This window comes from Contarinia nasturtii, unplaced genomic scaffold (genome assembly GCF_009176525.2).
Source record: "Contarinia nasturtii isolate CC-2019 unplaced genomic scaffold, AAFC_CNas_1.1 Cnas_scaffold_993, whole genome shotgun sequence".
NCBI lineage: Eukaryota > Metazoa > Arthropoda > Insecta > Diptera > Cecidomyiidae > Contarinia > Contarinia nasturtii.
The window spans coordinates 2,433,325-2,458,059 of record NW_022198340.1 but is presented as its reverse complement, the minus strand read 5'-3'; the positions used below and the strand labels follow the sequence as shown (position 1 = coordinate 2,458,059).

Below are 24,735 nucleotides of genomic sequence, written 5' to 3'. Positions count from 1 at the left end.
TCTCTCTCTCTCTCTCTCTCTCTCTCTCTCTCTCTCTCTCTCTCTCTTTCGTTCGATTCAACCAGCATACAATTCCATTTCAGTCAAATGGATGCAGAGAGAAAACAAATTTATCCGATCAACATTGCAGAGTCAGTGTATTGCAATGTTATGCATTTTGTCCTTTTGTACCATGTATCGACCCCGACTTACAACAGACACAAATTTTCACCATACATGATTTATGAAGAACGAAAGAGATTTACTTATAGTTATGCTAAATTGATCACAAACATGCAAAGACATATCGGCTCAACATCAATTTTGACTGCCACGTCGATTTTTCGAAGTGAATGTTTCACTCTTTCCAATTCGCTTGCTCTTCATCTTTTTTTTTTTTTGTTCGCTAAATTTACAATGATTTCCGCAAGGTGCACGAAAATGCAATCAACATTTCAAAATCAACCGAATGAAAAAAAACGGCAACTGCACCGAGATATGTGAAAATTCAATTATAAACTTCGATCAGAAAATCGTGACGCCACTTTGTTTTTTCCACAAAATCATTTATCTATGGCAAAAGGTTTCGCATTGCAATGAAAGAATTAGTACGTCATCATATATCATTTTAATATGAATCCAGTGCCATTGACACCACAGACAAAATTGAATGGAATTCTTTATTGGGAGAAAAACCAAGAATTTGTTTGGTTACGAAAATGGGAATTCTTTCACATTCAAACGATATATTCCGTATGTTCTTCAGGGTTGCTATCGCATCGAAATTACCTTCGGTCCACGTACTGGTTGCTAATGAAAAGAAATGGAATCATGGTGTCGAGCGAATCATCTAAATGAGCTTATTATCTGCTGCTGCTGTATGGATTTTTGGTCATCATAAAGAATAAGAATTCTGCGAATGACGTTCATTTGGCTGTTTGTCTCGTAGTTTATTTGCTTAGTGTTCAGTTAGTGTTCATTGCCTTCATAAAATTGCCGTGCTGTAGAAAAAAAATATTGCTTTCACAATCACATTTACTCTGTTTGCAAAACACATTCATGCGGTTTTTCCGTTTCACTTAGAGACAGAGAGAGAGAGAGGTAATTCCCATTTGTCTTTTGAAATCGAAACTCTATACATATGGATATGGAAGTCGACAAACGGATGTCTACAATTCCTCCCCTTGATTTGCACGTAACACGGCTTATATGCGAGCACATACACACATATTTCACACGTCGGTTTACGCAAAAAACATTCAAGTAAAATTGAAGAAAAAGCAAGATATTGACACTAAACAACCCAAATACGAAAAGTTCCTAATAGTTTTCATGATTTTAACGACACGTGCTTCGAATGAATAAAATATATACATATATATGATGGATTCAATGCGATATCAAACACATCGTTGAAGAATATTGTATCCGCATTTATTCGGATATACGCATAATGCAAAGTGAAAGTGTGTACAAAGTTGTCACACATTTCGACGTACATTGCGACAAGGGTTCGAGGAAAATCTTCGGTGACGTTGATTCGACGCAACACCGATTCATCAAGGTTCATTCTTCTAGTGCTGCCTTTCAAATGATTCAGATGTTAAAAGCGATGGCAAATTATCACACCACACATTTTCTTCACAAATATCGCTAACGTATCGGATTGAAAATGCATATATGCACTTAATTTGAGTGCTCTCGAACATTATGAAAACACAAAACAAGTGAAAGAAGAGAAAAAAAACGTGTTTTCCCTCATTCACAGCATCTTTTCGTCACCGAGTAAACCAATCGCTTTGATTAAATACAAACTTTTCGGATTTGGATTTGAAATTGTATACAAATTTGTTGATACATCGAACTCGTTCCTCTTTTTCGCCTTCAAATCGACTATGAAAACAGTTTGTATTTATGACTCACAATGGCATGGGAAAATTCACGTGACTCGTTTTTTTCGAGTTCACTAATAATTGCCGGGGAGGATGATACATAATAGATAAATATTTTCCGTCTGAATTCTCACACGCCGAAAAAAAATCCGGACTCAGTTCAATGGACCAGGAATTAGAATTCGATGACTTCTACCAAAACTGAAATACGATAAATGTAGTGCATGAATTTTTTCTTTGTTATTGTATGTCGAATCGATGTCGTTATAGGGAAATGGTTAAGTAATAAAAGATATATTTTTTTCTTCTCGGGTGTTTGTAAAGAGTCGAGACTGAGTGAGCAATACTTTTCGGTGAAAAGAGTAAATGATTTATAGCAGCAAATTGCACGCTGAGTGCTGTAAACAATATCGCTGGATCGTGCTGCGAACATGTGATTGTAAAATTTATAAGCCATGAAGACGGTGGATTCCATTCGTAAAGGAGAGAACATTATAACATCAGAAGCAGCAGCAAACACGAAAAGACATATTGACTGAACCACTTCTTTTTTTTTCTTCAACTTTTCGTCTTTTTCTCGTTTGTGAGTTGTGGATTCGTTTTTTTTTTGGATTTAACATTCTTGATTCACAGCAATTTATACAGTTGTAATGCATACCGCGTGTAAAATCGAACGACTGTATACATCCGAAATGTGTGGGCGTGCAAGGCAAAAGGTAAATTAAACGAAGGGACCAATAATCCATTTAGCCAGAGCACTGCTATAAACGATGGTGTGATGAAGCACTTTAAAATTGATTTATTAACTTTTTTACTTTCACTCCTCGCTTCTTTCGAGTGTGTGTTATACTTTTTTCACAAACGGCTTTTTTTCGAATTTTTCAATTTTTTCCCCATTTCGTTTTTATCCACTGTGAGTCGTCGAGCATCGACTCTCAGTATTTCTGGTTTCCTTGACACATTTTGAAATATGATTATTTTTATTGCATTAAATCTGAACGACGACGATGACTCTGTGCAATACATTTCTCTCTTACACTCACAGCACGACTAAAGGGGGATATAATATATATTTGCTTACATTAAACAACATATCCATGCATTTTCAATTGAATGTAACACTCGATACATCCCTCGGATAAAAAATGCATTTGTTAAAATGTAGATTTGTGAAAACTGTTGAAATTTCGTTAGATTGTTTGATTGTTTTCATTTGTGTGTGTGTCGGCAACGATCGAAAATCCTCCGCAAGCCTCAAATTTCATCAGGAAATTCAAGATTGCTTTTCATTTATTTTGGAAATCAATTTTAAATTCAATAAATTACGGTTTGAATTCTATTTGGTGTGGATTTGGGAAAAATATTGCCACAACTCATAGGCAAGAGCCACAAAGTCTGTCTGCGGTTGGGAAAGTATAATTTTATTTGATAACGTCGGGGGATTAGGGACAAACGATTCGATAAAGCCAAGTGTACAGGATCAACTGCCGAAAATTGCCAGTAGATATCAACATTTTCATCTTTTTCTTGTACACAAATTGAATCGGTGGTTGTTGTTTTGCTCTCAGGTTGCCATTTATGCAAATCATTTCACCTCTGTGTATATGAAAAGGTAATGCATTTTTCTGTTAGAACAAAAATGTAAATTTGCTTCTGAATCAGTTCTTAATTTTTGCATTTCGGCGTGTAATATGGATGCAAATATGTGTTTCGGTGCGAGAGAAACCAAAAAAAAATTGCATAAACTTGAGCTATATTCAGAAGACACATTAATTTTACTGTAACTGATAAGAAGGTTTGTGCAAAAACTCCATTTGCCAGAAATGCAAAAAATGCGAAACTATTTAGTAATAAAATGTGGAATTTTTTCCTCGATTAAATGAGGTTTTCGGATGATTTTAGTTTTTATATACCCTCTCATATCTGCAATCTACGAGTCGCAAATGCATATCGGACAATGAAACTCATATGTTTTCGTGACAGTTTATTATATTCCGACGACTATCATGTCCAGAGCGGGAGGACACACACAAAGAGCGAGACCGAGAGAGTGGTAGAGAAGGGAAGGACACAAAAACCCAAAAATAAAATTCATTTTAAGCATATAAAAACTAAAACGAAAACTTTTCGGCTACATTGGATTGTTTGATAGTTGTGAACCGCAACCGAAATGGAATAGACGACATAAAAGTGGTGTATAAAAACGAGTGCACTGAGAGCTGGCCATTTCGTTGAAGCTACTGCAAAAATCTGTTTAAATATTTAAATGGATCACACAGCTTTTTCGAAGCTTTATTTTGTAATCTAAAAATATTTCGCATAAAATAGATTCACATTTTCAATCACTATTATTCACATATGAATTTTTCAGTTATTGAAAAAAAGAGAGAAAATCTCAATATTTCTTTTTTCCCCGCTGTTCAGTCATAGATAGCGAGGATAAATCCACAAACTTTAGCATACGTGGCAGTTTTTGTGCGCTCGTTTGCAAGGCAGAAATAAAAATTGTAATCGTTTTCATTGAATAAAAAAAAATTGATTGATATTTCAATGTTGAATTGGAGGCAGACAGTTTCCCATTTTCTTTCAATCAGTTAAAATTTGGGGTTGTTTGTTTATGATGGCGTCCATTGAATTCACTGAATTTCCAATGCATACAATGTATGTAAAATACTTTAAGGGTTAGTATACGCTGTGATGCTTTTCAATTCGCAATTCTATAGATGGCAAATTACAGGAAGAGCAGTCTAACGGAATCGTTCTCTTATTTTTGGTTGACAAACATTTCTATTGCGTTTGATGCTATGATAATAATTGAAATGATCATCGATATATATATTTTGTTTGCAGCGTTGATTGCGCATCAAAATCGTTCGTTGTATAGTGTGCCCGTATACCAAAAGAGTGATACAAGTGCGGGCGTTGGATACTCGTAACTCGAACAATCGTAATGTAGAGTTATGTTATGATGGTGTCCAATGCTTGTGAATTTATTTGGTGGGTTTGTTTGTCTTTTGTCAAACAACATCTCATACAAGAAAATCTATTTCGTGGTCATTCAATTCAATTCATACTCCGATTCGATTATTCTATATACTTGAGATTTATTTTGGCTACAATCAATCCGATTTTATTTGGTTACGTCCTTATTTATTTACGGAGAATGTTTGTGTATTGCTCTTGTTTGGTGCTGTTGCTCGTTTTATGTGTGTGTGCGTCTTTCTCTTTTATGTTCCGTGTCCTGTTTGCTCTCTCATGAGCTGTGTATTACATGATTATGTGGTTTTCAATTCGAAAGAGAGATAACGGAGTCCAATGAAAGATAATACCAACTAAAGAGAATATGCCATGTGTTTGCTAATTAGAACAGATTGTCTAATTGACAAAGAGACAAGCCACATTCACAAATCTCGTCTATTTACAACAAAAACGGCGCTTGTTTAACCGCTATGCTTTGTTGCAAATGTACAAATACAGACCGCGCTTACGATACTTACTTGAAATCTCATTTTCACGATACACTCGACAATCCATACGTACACCGAAAAGACATTGAGAAAAAGAGCGAGAGAGAGTGAGAAGAAGAGAAAATGCAGTGTTCGAGACAAATTGTTGTTTGTTTTGTGGTCGAACGAATGGATCTGTAGTTTTTGACTGTCTTCAAAAAAACAAAGAAATAGAAGAAAAGCATACAAGGCGACCGAACAGCAACAAAAAAAAAATATCCCACAAAATATTATATTTATTGTGAACAAATAGCAGCAACGTTGACATCATTATTACTATTATTATTATTGTTGTTATGTGTACAAAAACGTAACGCAAGAAAATGTCATTTCTTCTATGCTTGAAATTGAACGTGTTTCATTCCAATTTTTTTGTTTTGTTCGGTTTTTCCTATTTTCGTTTTCCACGTCACAATTTCAATGTTATTACGTTTGTGGAACGATGAGAAGGCAAGCGATGTGCCGGTTTTTCAATGCGCTTGTAAAATATGCATTAAAATACGTGTAGATGAGCAGAACGAAGCGTTTCAAGAGTCAATTTTAATGATTTCGTTTCGTTCTTGAGCTTGGAACAACTTGCAGTATCTCTTGTTCGTTCGACCATTGCCATAAAAGTCGTCGTACTGTCGCTGTGGCTCTTCGAGTCACATAGAGATTGTGCAATGAATATTATACATGCGTTTGTATATCGCCTAAATATTATTCTTTTTTTTTCGTCAACTACTTTGTTATGACATTTGTTTTAGGATAGTTAAGTAGAACATGAAAGACACGGAGTGGAAGAAGAAGAAAAAATGAATAAATAAACAGAATAAAAGGCAATGTGAAACGCATGGTAAAAACTTTATTCCCAGTAGTGTCGGCGAAGCGACGCACAAGAACAGTACTAATTAGTCACACTCTAGAAGTTCAAGTGCGAGTTATTTTTGTCATCGCTAGCAGCCAAAATGAATTATTATGCCGAGAAGATGTTTTTCTTTTGTGTTGCTCTTTCGGTGCCTCCGGTGTAATCAATGTGCTCTTCCGACATACGGAAGAAGATGTGGCCCGTATCAAATACTCATCGGAACTATATAGAAATAATTGAATAATCAACAAAAGTCATTGCTGTTATTAAGTTGGAATTATTTTGATTTGTTCGTACTTCGTATATGAATCGAGGCAATAATATATATGTATATTGATCATTATCGATAATAATAAATGGCAATTTTTTCTGCAAACAGAGAAACGGCAATAACCTCTCCCTCCTTTTCCTCCTTCCATTCTCCTTGGATTCGACGAAAGATCCGCCTACACAATTCCTCATATGTCTTCAAACTCCGAAGAATCGATATATTGTAGTTAATAATAAATGGAATGCATTTTGTATCGAAATACATTTGGCTGGATGCTGCAATCAAAATCGAATGAATAATAAAAAATTAAAATCGATAAACAAATGAGTTTGTTGATGTGGCACTGTCGCAATACAATTTATGATCTGTTATGCATTTCAATTATCTCGACTGGTGATAATTTATTCATGATTTAAATACTTTGTATATTTGAATATCGCATATATGCGATGAGATGCAGTAATTACTTCATTTCAATGCGAGGGATGTTTCATCTTCATGAACATCACATGAAAATGGTACACACTCTGTGTGTGTGTGAGAAACATTTAACTTTTCGCATTCATTTCATTTCATGCTATTTCGGTATAATGGTAAACGGGTTACTGTTTTCTAAATTCAGTTTGATTTCAAACTTTTTGTCAACACATTTCATGTGCACTTAGTATTATGCAAATAAAATCGTTCGAAATATGTTTGCAACGCTTTTGGTATAGTGTAAATATTCTGTTTAGCATATTGTGTGTATACGGATTCGTACATATATTCGACGGCTCACGTGCTTTTGGGGCATTCGTACAGGAAATATTGTATACATACGCATTTCCATGTTGCATATGCGTTTCGTTTCGTTGGTTTTTGTGGCCGCACAAAGCAAATATGAAATTTTCACAATTGTTTCATGCCAACGGCTTTTATTTCATTGTCAACGCACAATAAACGAATTGAAGTGAGCGTGAAGAGGAAACTTCTGACTCTGTTTCGCAAAAGAGGGACGAATGATTTGTAAGCGCGGTAACGGCAGCAGTTTGAGCCTACTGAAAATACTGAGAAAATACGATCGTCGACACTCTTTGAGAAGGTAGAATGTGCGGTGCCGCAATGCCGTACACAACACGTGCACGTTGGACGAAACGCAAGACGGATTTACATTGCACACACACACACATCACATATTTTCCATCGTCGAGCCCTCGTAAAGAAAAACACAAACGGTTGATTTTGATGCCAGTTCATCGTATGCCGTCGACTCGTAATGTTCTATTTTTTCTGAAATGGTGCTTCCGTTATTTTTTTGAATGTTTTCTGTTGTTTTTTTTTTAAAAGTCGTGTTGTACTGTAGTGAATGTATCGTCGTGTTGCGGTTTTATTCTCTCATTCAAAACCATTCAAAACAACGTGTAAATGTGAATAATGTAATAATTTATACAATTTTTTTCTCTGTAATAATCGTCGCGTTTTTTCCACGAAAATGTCGCATCATTTAATATAAATATTTACATAATAACAATTGTTGATACGAAATTAAAATGTATTAAAATGTGAAATGTAGATACCAAATACCCAAATAGAATTTAATTTGACACCGAAAAAAAGAAAGGAAAATAATCTTGAATCCAACGAGAAAATTAGCCAAGAATGATAAAAACACACTCACAGAGAGATATAATCGCGCTCTGGTCTACATCCTGAACCAATTCGGCGAGGTTGATTGACCGGATTTGAAGTAAAATATAGAAAAAACGAAGAAAATTACACACGGCAATATACAAAATGCTGTCCGAACAAACCAAACTTATGCCGTGTGTTTGCAAAGTAAAAAGTAAACAAAAAGTGACAAGAAAAGCGCTGGGATTATCTTGTTATATATCACTCTCTGTTTCTCACAATCTTGTCCTCTCTCTCTCCCTCGGTCGGTCGGTTGGTTTCGGAACCTGTGATTTTTGTGTTGCACTTGCATGTTCTTATTGCCACTTTGAAAAATACATCCATTTTCAAAAGTATCTTTTTGTTTTGGATTTGAATGCTATTTTTGCTCTTCATTTCGTTTTGGTCGCACCTTCGCCCATGAGCGAACCGATGAACAGCACTGTGCTGTTCTAGAAACAGAAGAGCACAACGGCAAATGGCAACGATTATCAGCGATTTTCCGTTGTCGAACGGTAATCCTATTTGAAAAATAAATGGCCACTTAGAAACAAAAGCTAGAAAATAAAACAAATTTGATTTCTTTTCTATCGCTTTCGGTCTCTTTCTTGTCTTCTTACTTTTTATTTTGTTTGTTCTTGCGAGAGAAATGTTCTCTGGCAGTCAGCTTTGTAAAAATGTAACCACCTCATTTTTGTTCATGTTCTCTCAGTTGTTTGCCTACATCTTGTGGACTATTGGATTTTAATTATTGCGCTTCGGTGGCAATTATTATCTTTGTTTTATTTTCGTTCTCGATTTCGCTCTCATCGCAGAGATTCGATCGTGACAAAGGAATCAAGTATGTCTTCAACATTATGTGTATTTAAAAATAGACAAAAGTTAAAGTGAGACCACTTCTTCCCCACATTGTGTGCAACAAGACCAACATGACTAACAATACTTTTCCATTTGCACACAATTTCGAAAACCGATTCAGATGGCAAAAACCGATTTCCGATTGCTCAAGCTTGAGCGATCTATTCTTAATGTGTTCATCTCTGGCTCTCGGCAACAATAATAATAATAAATTTTATGGGCGGCGGTTGCAAAAGGCAAAGTTTTAATCATATTATAATTGCATAGAGTCACAGAATCGGTGTACATTGTGCAATACGTGATAGTCATGATTCTAGTTTTAGTGCTCTCTCTCTATTTGATATCAAGTGGTTTTCAAGTTTGAATTACAAAAGCCACTGAGTGTGCGGTTTATTGTGGTTATTTTCAGTCTATTGATTTTCATTCGGCTCGATGTGAGCTGACTTTTGTGTGTCGGTGTATTGGCGCAAATGCAAAAACCTCACTCAGTGATTCTGGCGAGACAAAACAAGCGAATTTTTTCTCATTGTGTGTGCGTCTCTTTTCTAAACTAGTCAATGATGATTATTTCTCTCTTTTTTTCACTCTCTCCAGTGATTTCAATGGCCGATTGTGTTTTATGCAAATTGAATGTGGCACAAAAAGAGTCTTGTAATTTTACATTGACTGCTTAATTTGATAAATGACCGGACCTAACCGTTCATATTCTCCTGTATTTATTTAATAAAGAAAAAAAATTGAGAATAAATTAAATTTCGACACAAACCATAGCAAAAAAAAAACCACATTAAATATGCATACATATATGAAAACATTAGCCGATTATCCAAACAAGTATAACAACGATACTCACTAAATTTCCTTGTGCCGTCTATGTTTTTATGCGATGCCTTCACGAAAACAAATTAAAACTATATACGAATCCATTAAAACATATGTCAACAAAACTATTAACGTTCATTTATTTTTCACCGCCCCGTTTCCTTTGCTTTTTCGCTACTTTTTTTTATCGTAGCCCTCGCGAACACCGACCCATACAGTATAGTGTCACGCAGTTTTTTACGCGTTACTGCTTTTTCTCATTCCTTTTGCTCAACGACACACTCAAAATATATATGCAGCGCGAAAACGTGAAAATTAAATCCATTAAACAAATTCTCGCGTCCATATTGTTTGGAGTTGGTTTTAAATCATACGGCCGGACTCGTTTTCCTATATCAACAAACGGTATCGGTTGATTTTAATCGACTCTGTTTGAATTTCATCATTTTCAATGAACGTCAATATTGTACAATGTACATGAAGTTTGCATTCGGTCGACATCGAACGCTTTGATATGTTTGATTTTTTCACTTCAATTTGGCATCTCATTCCAGCAACGCCGATCACCTTTTTTTATTTATTCATTTTTTCCCATTGCATTCCATTCGTGTGGAATGTAATTTATACATATTTCATAGGGAAATTGTCTAAATTTAGAAATATTGCGGTGAAATAAATAATAAAACGTATGAATTTTTCCCTTTTATCAATGAAATTAATGAGATGTTTTCAAATGGATGAGCAAATTTGTTTTGCCCGGAATTTGATGGAAAACCCACAAAAATTGCCAACCAAAAAACCGATCAGGCAACCAAAATTTTGCACTCTATCAAACATTTTTTTTGTGTGTGCCTCTCTTACGACCACAGCGTAATCATATTCATTTTCATTTGTGTACAACATTCGAAATAACATTCCCATGATTATGTGATTTTTTTATTAACGGCCTTTTTGCCGTCGCTTTTTTTTGTCTGCATTTTCCTCTTTTTTTCGCTTTTTTTCTATCAAGTGGCTTCGGCACCCGACACGAAACAGAGAAAATGAAAAACAACAGAAAAAAAATCGAACACAACTTTTTCGTTGAGTATAGTGTAGTACCTCGTTCGGCATTGTCGTGCTGTACTGGAAAATTCAAAACTCAATACTCAAGCATTCTGCTTACAAAACGAAACTTTTTTTTGTTTGTAAGTTTATTTGCGACCAAAAATGGCAACAAACAAAAGTAAAAAATAAAAGCAACGGGCGAAATGGGCGAAAAAAGAAAGTTCAGAGCAAAAAGAAAAAAATGTTTGTGTCTGCGTGCCGCGTTCCGACAAATTTTCGGGAAAACGAAAAGATATGGCCTGAATTTAAATTCCCATCGCATAATTCAATAAAACATAGCGAAAATTCGATGGAAGTAAATATTGTAAGGAGAACTGCGACTGGAATAATACAACAGAGAAACTCACTCACACACAACGATCAAATATAATAATAAGCAAGTGAAAATTGAATTGGTGAACTCGTTCACTTCGCATTTCGCACTGTTCAATGGCATTGTAAACATTTTCTCACTGCTTGTTTTCTCTCTCTCTCTTTCTCTCTCTCTCGCAAACCAACAATTTTAAGAACTTTTTCCTTTTCCTTTATTTCGAAAGAGAATTTTTTTGTTTTTCAAACAAAAATAATATGGAACATATCAGACATTGTTTCAATGGAATGCTTTTGATTCGATTGAAAATTTCATTTAAAAAAAACTCCAACACAGCGTGTTCGATCCGATTGAAAAAAGCGGCGAAGTTTTCATAAATATTTGTAAAAAGTGATTGATTTGTTTACAGCGCAATCGAATAATATTGCACCAAATGGCACTAATAAACATCGCAATGGTTGTTCGTCGCGAAGGCATTTTTATTCATTAAATTCAGCTAGTCGATATATATTTTTTATAATATTTATTCATATTGTGGAATTCCCATTACTGAATGAGCCGAATGTTAATCATAATAAGAGTGTTTTTTAAAATTTTCATATTTTCACAATATTGCCAAATGCATTGCAATTGGTCACACATTCGCCAATTGGAATGAGGCGCAAGACTTGAAATGGTGAGAAATTAATCAAGATAAAGGGACGCAGCATATGTGATATATTCGATATCATTAATTGTGCAAAATGGTCAATAATTTGCACGCAATCACACCTCGAGGTCATATTTCACTTTTAGATTGCAAACGAATTATCAAGCCATAAAGGCAATTTAATCGATTCTCCAAATAGATTTATTCATGCACAATTGCACTGAACAACCGATATATTGCCAAATTTGTGTGTGTGCAGTGCAGAGAGAGAGAGTAACGGCAATCGCAAGCGACACAAAGGTATGCATACCGATGCACACGTAATAAAAGCCATCGAGAACGCTTGATACACATATCAATTGCTTTTAAATCTAAATGGATTGGTGGATAAATGGTTAAAAAGTTGATGTTGATGTGTGTGCATTTGTTACATTCTCGAACTCAAGCGATAATCACACAGAGACAAAAAAAATTACGAGCAATTGAGCTGCCGTGTAAATGCTGTTGGCTAAAAACACGGCAAAATAAGTTATTTAACGTAGCGTACACAAATTGCCGTGATTACAATCTCTCTCTCGAAATGCCAACATCATTTGAATTGAAATGAAAAAAAGCGTCCACCGCATTTTTCGATTCTAACAATTCGAGATTCGAATTTATAAATTGTGAAAATGGGATTTTATATCATGCACGATTTGATTTCGGCTGATTGTACGATTCTTTGTCTATGTGTCTCTTTTTCTATCTCTCGCTCAATCGATTACATATTGATAATTCGTGTCATTTATAATCCGGTTATAATAACAATAAAATCATATACCAAACAAAAAACCGGATAACAAGCCAAATATGAACATCGACGGTTTGAATTTCCATTATTCAAATTGGATTCATTAGTTTGTAAATGATTACATTAATTCACACAGTAAAGCGTTTCATGATCCAAATAATCGTAAATTGTTTCCACAGTTGACGAACAAATTCGATGTGCCGTATTTGCAGTAGGCGAAAATTGAACTTAATTAATTTGTGAAAGTGGATGTTGTTAACCAATTGACAAAAATGAACAATTCGTATTATCGTTATTTAAAAAAAAAGTGTTCGCAAAGTGTAGAAGAAAAAAACATGACGAATTTTTATGATATCTGCGGCATCATTTTTTAAAGTGGGGTTGCTTTTTGGTACCACAAACCGAAATGCAAATTATATGTGGCAGTAAATGGTGAAATCTGATCATTAAAAAGAATTTGCTATCGAAAAGGATTACCACAATAAACACTAATGATAATCGATACAATTAAATGCGAATAACAATTGATGTTTGCACATTTGACAATGACAACGACCAACAATTTCAAATATGCAATAGACAGTAACGGTAAAAGTGTAATATTTGTATATTTGCAATAGAGACATTTAGTGTGATATTTTTTTTTGTTTGATGCCGTAAAAGAATGCCATCGATTTTTGAGATGAACGGATATTTTTTTTGTGACAAGAACTGTAATAAAATTTTACTCCTCCGAAAAATTTGTGTTATTAAATTTTATTGAACGTGCCGTTCGAACGAAAAATGACACACGTATGTAAAATAGACTTATAGGTGAAGAACAGAAGAAAAAAAATTGTTGAATTACCGTTGTAAAATACTATCAAAAAAAGCAGCTAAAACGAAAATATAAAAAAGCCAATAAAGAATGGAATGCGGATGTATTTCACATACTAAAGGATTAATATGAGCTCACCGACAGTTAAAAGGTAAATTTTCCAATGAAATTTACGACACATACACACACACACGAGAAAAGGATGATTTTTCATAACTTTTTTATTTGAAGTTCTCATTTAATTTAATAGCTATTCAGTCAATGTCCCTGAAAACAAAGGGAAATGTTATTAATGCAAAATGCGGAATTCTTGCGAGATTCTTTTTTCTACTCCATTTTCACTTTGCATCTTTTATGCTCACAACTGATTACCTGTATTTCGCGAACTTTTCAAAAAAAAAAACCACCATTGTCTCAAAGTCAACGTGTTCAGAATATTCAAAATATGCGAGACAATAAAAAAAAGAGCAAAACCAAAAGAAATCTTTTTATGCATCGTCATATTTTGCAATAAAACATTTATAATAATATTTCGAAAAGCGGATTTTTCATTCGAAAGTCTTCGCTTTGAAGTCAGAAGGTAATAATATTAATCGAAAGGGTTACGTCTTCTGGTTTCGATGGAAAAATCGCATTCAACCATAAAAAGAGAAAATCTTATGAAAATATTATCATCTTTTCGAGACGTTCTTTGAATAGCGCTGATTCAGCTCCAAACAATAGCCCAACCAAAAAAAAAAGAATCAAAACAAAACAAATCGATGCTATTTTTTTACACACATCGTCGAAATCGAGCAGATTTTCGACCCGAATGTAATTTTATTATTTGGCTCAATGTATTGCGTTTGAAAAATGGTACCATTTTTACGGTACTGCAAACAAAATCGTTAATGACATTCTATTGTTGTTTCGGATTCGATGTGGTTAATAGCGTATCGTTTCGATTTACAATACATTATGACGGCTTAAAACTCTATTTGCTTGAAGCATATCTTTGGATATCCCGATGGATCCCGTAAAAATGGAAACATTTGCCGAAAAGAAAAATGGAAGAAAATTTTCATGGTTGCCATCAGCTCTCTCCCGGCTCTTACTACTTTAACTGGCAAAACGAGTATAATCTATCAAGTTAAACTCACTTATGTATTCCAATCACAGTCTCGTTCTAAACATATTCTATTTATTTCATTCACATAAACATAAACTGGAATTGAATGCAGAAAAAAGTGTTCGTTTCGGGAGCATTTATAGATATTTTTATGTTTGTGTGAAGTTCTTTTTTTTCTTCAGTCGTTCCAAAGCGATAGAAAAGTTTTGGGCCGAATAGGCTCAAGTATCAATATTAGTCGGTTAGACATGGACCATAAAAGAGTGTTGTAGAATATGTGGATGTGTGTGCCTTGTGTTTGCCTGTGTTCAATGTGTGCATACAATGGATACAAGCATTTCTCTGGATAACATTAAAAAACAACACATGAGCGACATCAACAACAACAGTCACCGTTTTCGATAAAATGTGTGCACACACAACGAGAGTATTGAAAAAAATATCATCGTTTTTCGGCTAACTTATTGAGCCAAAACATGATTTTACCGATACGAGAAAAGAGAACGAGCGCGCGCACGGCATTGTTATCCAATGCACGTGATCAGGTGGTATTTCAAGCACGTAATAGATGACTTTGCAAAAGAATTCGGAAGGAGTGTACAGCAGTCAGTAACGAAGCTTCACTTTATCATATACACCCAGAAAGTGGTAAACTTGAACGAAACAAATACGAGCCCGTCGCTGTCATCTTCTTCTTATTCTTCTTTTCGAACGGCAGTACAACTCGAACTGTTTGGCAAATTGCATTAGCGTCAATATGAGCTGTTAAGTTTTGTATTCTGACACTTTATGCGATAGCTGCTACATCATTGGAAATTTGGCAATTGTAAAACTGAATTGATCCGAAGATTCAGCGTTGAATCGGTATTAAATCGCCAAGTCATACCATCGTTACAATCATTATATTGTAGAATTGTACTTTTGATTTCTTCAGTACATTATCGGCGTTCAGTGTTCATAGTCAGCGATTCACATTAGTGTCTGAGTCTCCGATTTTTCAAAAGTATTCTTTTTATAAGTGAAATGAAATTTGCAGTGCGAATGATAACAACAACAATTACGAAAAAAAGAAGTCTTGGAATCTTGAAAATGATCATGCACAATTTATCTATCTATTATAATTATTTATGCGACAGCATGCAATTCTCAAATGCTTTCGAAGTAAAAATATGTGAATAATGTTTCGAGGCGGAAGTGAAAATGTGTATGTATGTGTTTTTTTCATTTTACAATTCGATGCGACCAATATCTCCCATAGAAATAGTAATACGGTTTATTTTAACAGAAAAACGATCGCGCCAACTAGAAACGGGTAGAATGAAAAAAAATTGTCGCTGAAATTTTACATTTAGTTTTTCGTGTGCGTTGGCGTGCTCGGTGTCGTTTTTTTCTCAACTGGTACTATTTCGCTCCTTTATTCGCAGCATTCATTCCCATAACACAACGCGGTGGCTGCTGTGTCCTTTCTCTTTTCCCGTGCTCATTTGACATTATACATATTTGTATAGAATTTGAATCCTTATCACGTTTGGATTAAGGCAGCACGTACCAGACTTTGGAAACAAATTTTTCTATTTTTCTTCGTTATGTGAAAGGACATGACGACAATATTGGTACAAGCACATACGTATACGTATGAGGGCGAGCTTAAGGAAGAGATAGAGAGAGAGAGAGAAAGTGAAGGGCAAAAGAAAAATAAAACGAACAAGGAAAAATCTCAGGACAACTCTGAATATTATCGCTTTTAAAAAAGCTGCACAGATAGCGCCGCTGCTGAGCAAATACACAAATACACACACACGCCCCATAGAGAGCGAGACAGAAAAGATGAAAAAAAGAGCCAAGTAAAATATTATTCTGGAATCTCGACTTGACATGACATTAGTGTCCCATCGCATTATGCGCTCGGTATCTTTGCGATCTGTCTATAACATGGAAACGAGAAGAAAAACGCATCCATAATCATTTCGATAAAATCAGAATTTATAACATTCTCAGCCACAATATAGAGATAGAAGAAAAAAAAAGCACGCACAAGCCAAAATGAATAAATTGTGAGCAAGACGACCCTGCGTTCAAATCGGTTTTAAATAAGTATTCATTTTTCCACATGATTGCTTGTGCCATTTACTCTTATTGCATTAGAAAATTGGAAATAACAACGTTACTGTTTGGCTGTGGTACGACAAAAGAAAGTAATAATTGTGGCATTTCCATTTAAAACAATAGACAGAAATTAATGGAACGTTCACTCTGTTTCGAAAAAATAATCCGTTCATCATTCTAATATTTTCATCCCTCTTCTCTGCACATCGTCGGTCACACCATACACATTGTATAACAACACACGCAGCAGTGTCTGACTCGTTGTCGTTATCATCATTAAATGGATATTATTATTTTTTTCATTCTATCGACCATTATGGTTTACTTTAATATTTAATTCACATAAAAAACGTAATCCTTTGCTGCCGCTCCTTATTCTTTTGCTGTTTATGTCGCACCGCACGAACACAGCAAGAACTCCAGCATCTTCTCCCGAAGAAATATCTTCTTTTCTATTTCGATTGAATGTTATTACATTAGAATTGAGACAGAGAGAGTGAGGGATAGAGTGAGTGTGAGAGAGAAAGCGAGAGCGATGGAGGAAAAATGAGTAGCGTAAAAAGGAATACGATGAAGCAAACATTCCTACAGTGTGCGTTACAAAGTCATTTGGTGTGTATGGTAAAAGCCGATCGGGAACGACGGGCAAAAAGAAAATACGGAATGAACTCTTCGGGTAAAAGAGTCAAACAAACACTTTTCGAGCCTTGTTCGGTGAACTTTTTATTGATTTTTCTTTAATACACCCAATGCATCCTGAGAAGCGGAAGAAAAACAAAGAGAAAAAAAACATTCACACACACAACAGAGTCCAGAGTTTAAAGCAACAGTATGCGAAGAAAAAGCTGCACGATCTGTAAAAAGCAAATGAAATAAAATGAAAGAAACAAAAAAAAACTGAAACACACACACACAATGAGAAAAAGTTCATTTACCAAGTCATGTACGTGTTTGCTGCAGAATGCTACGTGATTAGGCTTGAATTTCAATTTTTCGATCGACTAACAGAATCTAAAGCCTCACATTTTTCTCAATCTTCGCTTCCTCGAGTCAAATGTGTGTATGTGTGTGTGCGCAGATGGACATGGGTAACGTGAATGCTAAGCCGAAAGAAAAAGAATAATTGAGACGCATACAGAAGTGAAAGTTAAGTTTAAGTTAAAGAGCAAATAAAAGCACACCGAAAATTTACAATCCAAATAATGTGAATGGCCATCGAGAGTGATAAAGTTGTTGGCCGCCATCGTTGCTGCGAATCGACAAAGAATCAAGTTCGCTCATTTTCAGCAAATTTCACCAAAATACAATTGTACTTGAAGTTGGAATGTTGAATAATGAATTCAAACACTTGATGATTGCCATAAAAATTCCAGTCTCGTTGCTTCTTTTTGAAGGCCATTCTCTTCGATTCGGCCAAATCTCGTGGCCTAACTCAACGAAATTAAGCATAAAATAAGCATGTTCATCAAACATTTTGCCAGTAATTTGGCGAAAAACTTTCTTATATTACTATTTCTACGGACAAACAAGCACTATAATAAGCGTGTTGAATTGAACTAATTTGTGAATTTGGATTGAAAGCGATTTTTATGTGAAAATCAATCAAACAATTCGGCATATACAAAAAAGTTTGAAGCAATCGAAATAATTTCCTATTCCTTTTGATGTCGAAAATATATGCAGCTTTTTTTATTCAACATTGTCCATATTTGATTGCCTTTGACCTGCCCGTGAGGATTACAGTTCAAACCCTATTCAAATTCGAATTCCAGAAGTATCTGTCATTCGAACATATTGATATATTTTCAACTGAAAATGACTAGGCAAGCATTTTTTCATATCGCATAAAAGCCGAAGTGTATCCAATGGAAAATAAGATGGAGATAAAGAAGAAGGAAAAAAACGAAACCTTAAACAAATATCGCATTGACTGGGTCAAACTTGTTTCGTCACCCGAAACGAAACGTATGTAAATGATGAATGTTTCATATTTTTAACGTCAAAATGGCATGGTCGACATTCATCCGTTGTCTTTTCGCAAGCCATCAAATGTGAATATGGGGTTCTACATTCATGTTTCGGCATCGATCAACCTAAGCTTATTTCGTGCATTTGTTCCAATTTTTTCTGCTGCTGTTGCTGCTGCTTTTGCTGTGTTGTATTATTCAAATGACTTTCCCATGTCCCAAAAGCTACTTGATATGCGAAACGTCTTCGTTATTTAATTTGGTTCGAAAATGAGAATATTTCTCGTGAAATGCTCATTTCGATGCGAAAGACACAACACGACAGGAATCGTCTACGTTGGACGTTTTTTTTTTACTTCTCTTTTTCGCTTTGCCATTTGTAATGCGTTTCTTTTTTTCCATTTCGGATTACACTCCGAAAGAGACAGATAGAGAAAGTGAGAGGAAGTGAAAGAGAGCGGAAAAATGAGAGATGATATGAATATGGCATTCGAATATGAGCTTTATGCTTTTGAACCGAACAACTGTTGGCTTTGAAATGAACATTCGGGCATATTTATTACTATCCATTCCAGTTTCGCACCTTTCCAAATGTATACCTAAACAAAAAAAACGTATATAGAATGGTTTCGGTGCACACATTTGTAGCTCTCAATGATATATAGACGATGCTTGGAAATTATACGTGGAAATAAAAAAAAGATTTGAAAAAGAAAGAAAAAAAATGTGACAAACAACGGCAAAAAATGAATTTATCATTGCCAGGTAAAATAGCTGAAATATTATAGATAACGGCATTCCATGTATGTTGACGAAAAACGAAGGAAGAACAATGAGTAACGGAACGCAATATAAACATATACACACACACCATGCGTTTGGCAAATGAAAATGAAATTATTTTAATAGCATAACATAAATATTTTCAATGTGGATTTTGTCTTATCATCGGAGCATTCGTTTCCTTTTTTGTGCTTTCAGCTCATTATTATTTGTCACTCTTGGGATTGTATGTCCTGCCGAAGCTTAATTCTGTTTTTTTTCTTCTTTCATTTTCATTCTTAAGTTTGATGATGTTTGTGGTCGGAAGAAGATATAGGCATGAAATGAGGTTTATAAAATCGAGCATATGCTCATCAATAGGCACCGTTTTTTTCATCCGCAAGTAATAATACTAATCTTCAAATCATCCTCGGCACACAGTCGATCCATTATTTACGGTAAAATCTCAAAAAATAACACCCGACACACTTCTTTTGAAAATGAAATAACTTCAGCACGTCCTTCTTTATAAATTTAACTTTGCATTTTCTCGTAAGAATAATAAATGCAATTTAAAATATGCTACGTGATAACATTTTCACATTCTTTGCATCGGTAATAATATCTGGAGAATGGTTAAGTCAATGCCACCATCCGGGGCTGCACAGTGTGATGCTGACAAGTGAGACAGAGCGACTGGAGTGAAGGGATTGCGTACAAGAGATGAGTTGTGTATATTTCTTGAATTGTCACAGTGTGACTTTGGCGCCGTTTTCTCGAATATCATTTTTGGTTTTGGCGCGTATACGTTACAATCTTTTTGATATTAGCGAAAAACTTAATTATTTAATGGCATCAAAATATGGCAAATGAACATACATAAACATGGCCATCGGTATATGAGTGTTTGGAGGCACATAAATTCTAATCGTAATTTATATTTAAAGTCTGCCCAAGGTTTTTCCACCTCACAAATATACAAAACATATCTCATTCACATTGTGTGTATGTGCATGTATATGCGTATGTAGATTGCTTAAGTCCTGCCTGGCATTATGTTTCAATCTCTGGCTAAAATGAACATTTCACCATGTTTTCCCAAGCCAATTAATCTATTTATCCAGGGGACGACCAAAAAATGGCGCATCTAACGACACCGAATATGAATGAACTTGAAACAAGGGTTAAAATAAAATGTCAAAAGTTTTGTATAAGCCAGACACACACATTTACCGGTCACATTGTTATCACACATATACACCATTATACGCGCTCGCGACCAGTGCATTTCCATTTGTGGTATTTTGACTCGATTCTCATAAGCAATAAACAGTGTCATGTATTGTGTCTTTGATGTTAAAGGGTTGTGAATGGGGCGAGACAGTAAGCGAGAGAAAGATGACAATAGATAAAAAAAGAGAGGCCAATGTTTGTCCATGTTCACATTATACGCTGTAATGTTTATTCACACTCGTTAATGTAGCAAATTTCCTGGTATATTTGCTTTTCTCTCTCTCTCTCTTTCTCTCTCTCTCTCTCTCTCTCTCTCTCTGTATTACACACAGAAAGTAATGCGATGCGTGATTTTGTGTCTTGTTCCATTGCATTGGTGCGGTGTATGTGCGTGTTTTGTTATTGTTTTGCATGCAATTTGCGCCATTGCAGAGTGCAGACATCGTGTGTCATTGCCATTGAACATTGTCTGAAACTCTAATTCAAATACTGCTAATGCTGGTCACAATGCACATTTCTTTTGTCGCTTTGGTTTTCTACGGGGATGCGACGACAACGTTGCTCGAAAAAATATAAATAATACATACATGCATGTACCGAGTGTGTGCGCGAGGGTTTGCTATTTAATGCTTATTATTAGGTGACGGTGTCGTTACCTATTTGTGCGGCATACTCACAGACTTTTTGCGCGCTGTAAGGATCAAGCCCTGTTGATAACATACTGAATTCGTGGAAATGAGTTTACAAACGAAAGCGGGAAGTGAAAAAAGGATGCATGCCATTTGACAGCATAAAAGTGAATATTGGTGGAAAAGAAGCAACCAGCGAACATAGAAAGTTGGAAAAGCCTCGGCTCGATTTAATCAACATGTACAAAACATAAATTATGGACGATCACATTACTTTTGTATGAAAATTTATTACGATTGGAATAATTCATAAGATGATTAAAATGCACATGAAAATCTGCACCGTTCTCTCTGTTCCATGCTTCATTAAAAATTGGCCCCGGATACGTTTCCCTTCTATGTTTATTCAAAACAACATATTGCATTCAACTGCATGACACTTCGGACAGTTACAGTGGTGTTTTATTTAGTGTTCGTGTCATTTACCAGAATGTAAAATCGGATTTATAAAACAAATATTCAAATCGTGTCTGCAAACATTCATGAAGTTGAAAACAGAGAATTTAGTTCATATTTAATAGATTCGTGTTGATTGTGAATGACTTTATTATGATGAGTGACAGAATATATCTCAATTTGTTTTCGATTCCATTAAAAAATCAATAATTTGTCAAAGTTACCAAATTTCCAAACCCAACAGAACAACATGGAAATTGCACATTTTAGTATTGATTGTAACTATATTCAAGTAGCAATTCATTACAAACGTATTCACGTAGTTTTGCCTGAATTTTTGATCTCGTTTAAAAGAAAGAAGAAAATCAATGATATAAATGGAAATTATTGCTGGATTCGTAATAAAGAACTAAATAAATCATGGATAAACCAATTCATTTCTCGTTTCATAAAAAATATCGTTATGGCAGTCACTTGACAATCGAACGATTTTATATCGTTTAAATCCCTTTAAGTCTGAATTCCTTTATAAGCACATTATTAAAAAAGATACAAAGCTTCAAATGGAGGGAGCACATTTGAAACGGAAAAAGAGAAAACGAGATATCCACGGTACAAGTATAAGCAGATCAAGCGAGAACGAAAGATGTGCAGCCAATCTATATATATATGAGATGGATCTCGTTCTCGCACATTTCAAGAGATGTGTGCACCATTTATCTTAAGTGGCATTTTTATACGTGTACGTGGGGCCAGGTGCTGTAGTAGTGTTACGCACACACACACACCCATGATATTCTTACATTTCATAATACGTAATAATGGGAATGCTCTTCGGCAATCTATAAAGCGTGAAATGATGACGAAAAATAGAAAACGAAATACAAAAAGAAACAATAAAAACGACAATGGATAAAAAAAAACACGCAGCGAACTGCCACAAACCGATAGAAAACTAACTCCAACTTTGGCAACAGAAAACGAGTACGTGAATTGCTTGTGTTCGGTGGTTCATAGTTGATTATATATGTGGTGCGGGCGGTGTAGCCCGAAGCTGAGCAAAAACACGACTTTTCTGAACTATTCATCGCAAACACACTCACACAATCCGAAGAATGTGTACGACTGAAACTACATGAAAAGTTCACGAAGACGACACGGAGTGAGATAGAGAAAGATTTGAAGTAAGAATGAAAGAGAAATTATACGACAAGGACATAATGTTCAAGTTCGTAAAATCATGGGGGAGGATGCGTCGCAAACAATGAATTTTGCTCACGTTTAGTTTCTTGATGGATGGAAATTTCGATGCAGACAAAAGCCGAAATAAAGACCAAAGAAAAATATTGCAAAATGGCAGGAGCGAGCAGGAGCCAAAGAGAAATAAGCACGGAAGCATATAGAAAATATATCGAAAAGAAGAAACGAAAATATTTTTTTCTACACAAACACACATGCATACGCCTCGCACGACTTGCCGAACGACACATCAAATTGGATATATAAAATATTAAGAGACCGAGAGATATTCCAATGAAATTTTTACATTGCCACTGAGAGTTAAGCCGATATACGAACTTCCTCCTATACGAGTTGATTATGTGTGACATATCTCTCATTGTCTGGGCACAATTTTACTATTGCTTTTTTGGTTGGCTTTGAGTCTATGCGTTTTTACGCTGAACATTCGTTCGCGAACGAATATTTCCTTCTCGCTTGCTCTCCGTGCTTTCTCGTGTTTCCCATATTCGAATTGGCAGACATTGTTTTAATTTTAAATGCTTTCGGAGTTTTGTTCGTGTACAGTGTTTCGAGACTGCGGTATTTCACATGAATCCTCTGACACAAAACGTAAAACCCCGAATTAAAGATCGTGCATTGAGAAAGCCGGCTTTTTGTTTATTCAGTACTTTGACAGTGACACGTTCCGAATGGTTGAAACACACAAAATTAAATATTCATTATCTTTTCACTCACTTTGGCTATTCCCGTTAATTAAAAACGTTATTCACCCAAATATGAATTGGCATATGCAGACAACACCAGCCATTCCATTCGCTCTATTTTTATCTACAATACCGAATCACATTTCAACGTGATTTCCGTGCACTTTGTATTTGCATGTATTTTTAGCCGATGATAAATGACATCGCACTGGAACGAATTTCTTTCTATATCAAAGAATAATCATGGACATATTTCGATGATAAAAATAATCAAGATATTACCTATTTCAAAAATGAGAGGAAGATTTTTTTATTATTATTTTCACCAAGATGAAGTAGATTGCTCGAGTCCAATCGCCAGACACTCAAATGCCAAACGCATCATTGTTACAAATTTCGATTTGCTCTTTTTACGTCATCCTTCCGTCGTTATACCCATTGTTATTGGAGCGGAGTGGAGAAAAAAAATGTTCCGCATTAATTATACATCTCATTTAGGATCATTCTTATCTGTGTAGACGAAGATGGTTACGCATCTCGACATTCATTTTCTGCATTGTCAAACGGAAAAGACGAAGAATAATATCAATAATTGAGATCTTTCCAGTCAAATGGGCACGAAATTCAACCGAAAAAAGGTTTCTTTCATGCCATTTCGTTGCCGATTTTTCCCTCTATATCAACGAGAACAATTATAAAATCATTTTTCAACTGAAAAGAGAGATGAAAAAAACTGAAGTCCCAATGCTCGAAATCTTGTGCAAAGTGTGCCGCTCAAAATCTCTCAAGTGCAGCACAAGAAAATGTGATTATCGAAAAATCAAGATTCATCGCAATAGAAGAGATTCCACTCCATTTTCGTCTGTTGTTCAAAATAATTTGTGGAAATTGAAGTTGAAATTTTTGGCTCCGAAGGCAAACACGATAAATAATTCAACACAATTTATTTTAGGTTTTTGGTTTTATTTGTGAGAAAACTGTTGTGTTTTTGTTTGCCATTCGGATTTGTCAATTGGGTTGATATCACTGAATTTTG

At 35.1% G+C, this 24,735-nt stretch overlaps 1 protein-coding gene across 4 annotated transcripts in view; it reads left to right on the top strand.

Annotated features, from left to right (window-relative positions):
- The window catches only part of LOC116343355 (kinesin-like protein CG14535), a 53,258-nt gene that overhangs the window by 16,326 nt on the left and 12,197 nt on the right, over positions 1–24,735 (top strand). The window contains exons 1-2 of one of the 4 annotated variants that reach the window (XM_031771373.1): positions 7,806–7,910; positions 12,855–13,643. The exons of 1 other annotated variant lie outside the window; for it this stretch is intronic. In XM_031771373.1, the coding sequence (XP_031627233.1) occupies positions 13,621–13,643 (23 nt within the window). In that variant the 5' untranslated portion in view covers positions 7,806–7,910; positions 12,855–13,620. Of the gene's footprint in view, positions 1–7,805; positions 7,911–8,944; positions 8,984–12,854; positions 13,644–24,735 lie in introns of those variants that run through there. 2 more of the 4 variants (XM_031771375.1, XM_031771374.1) reach the window with 2 other exon arrangements.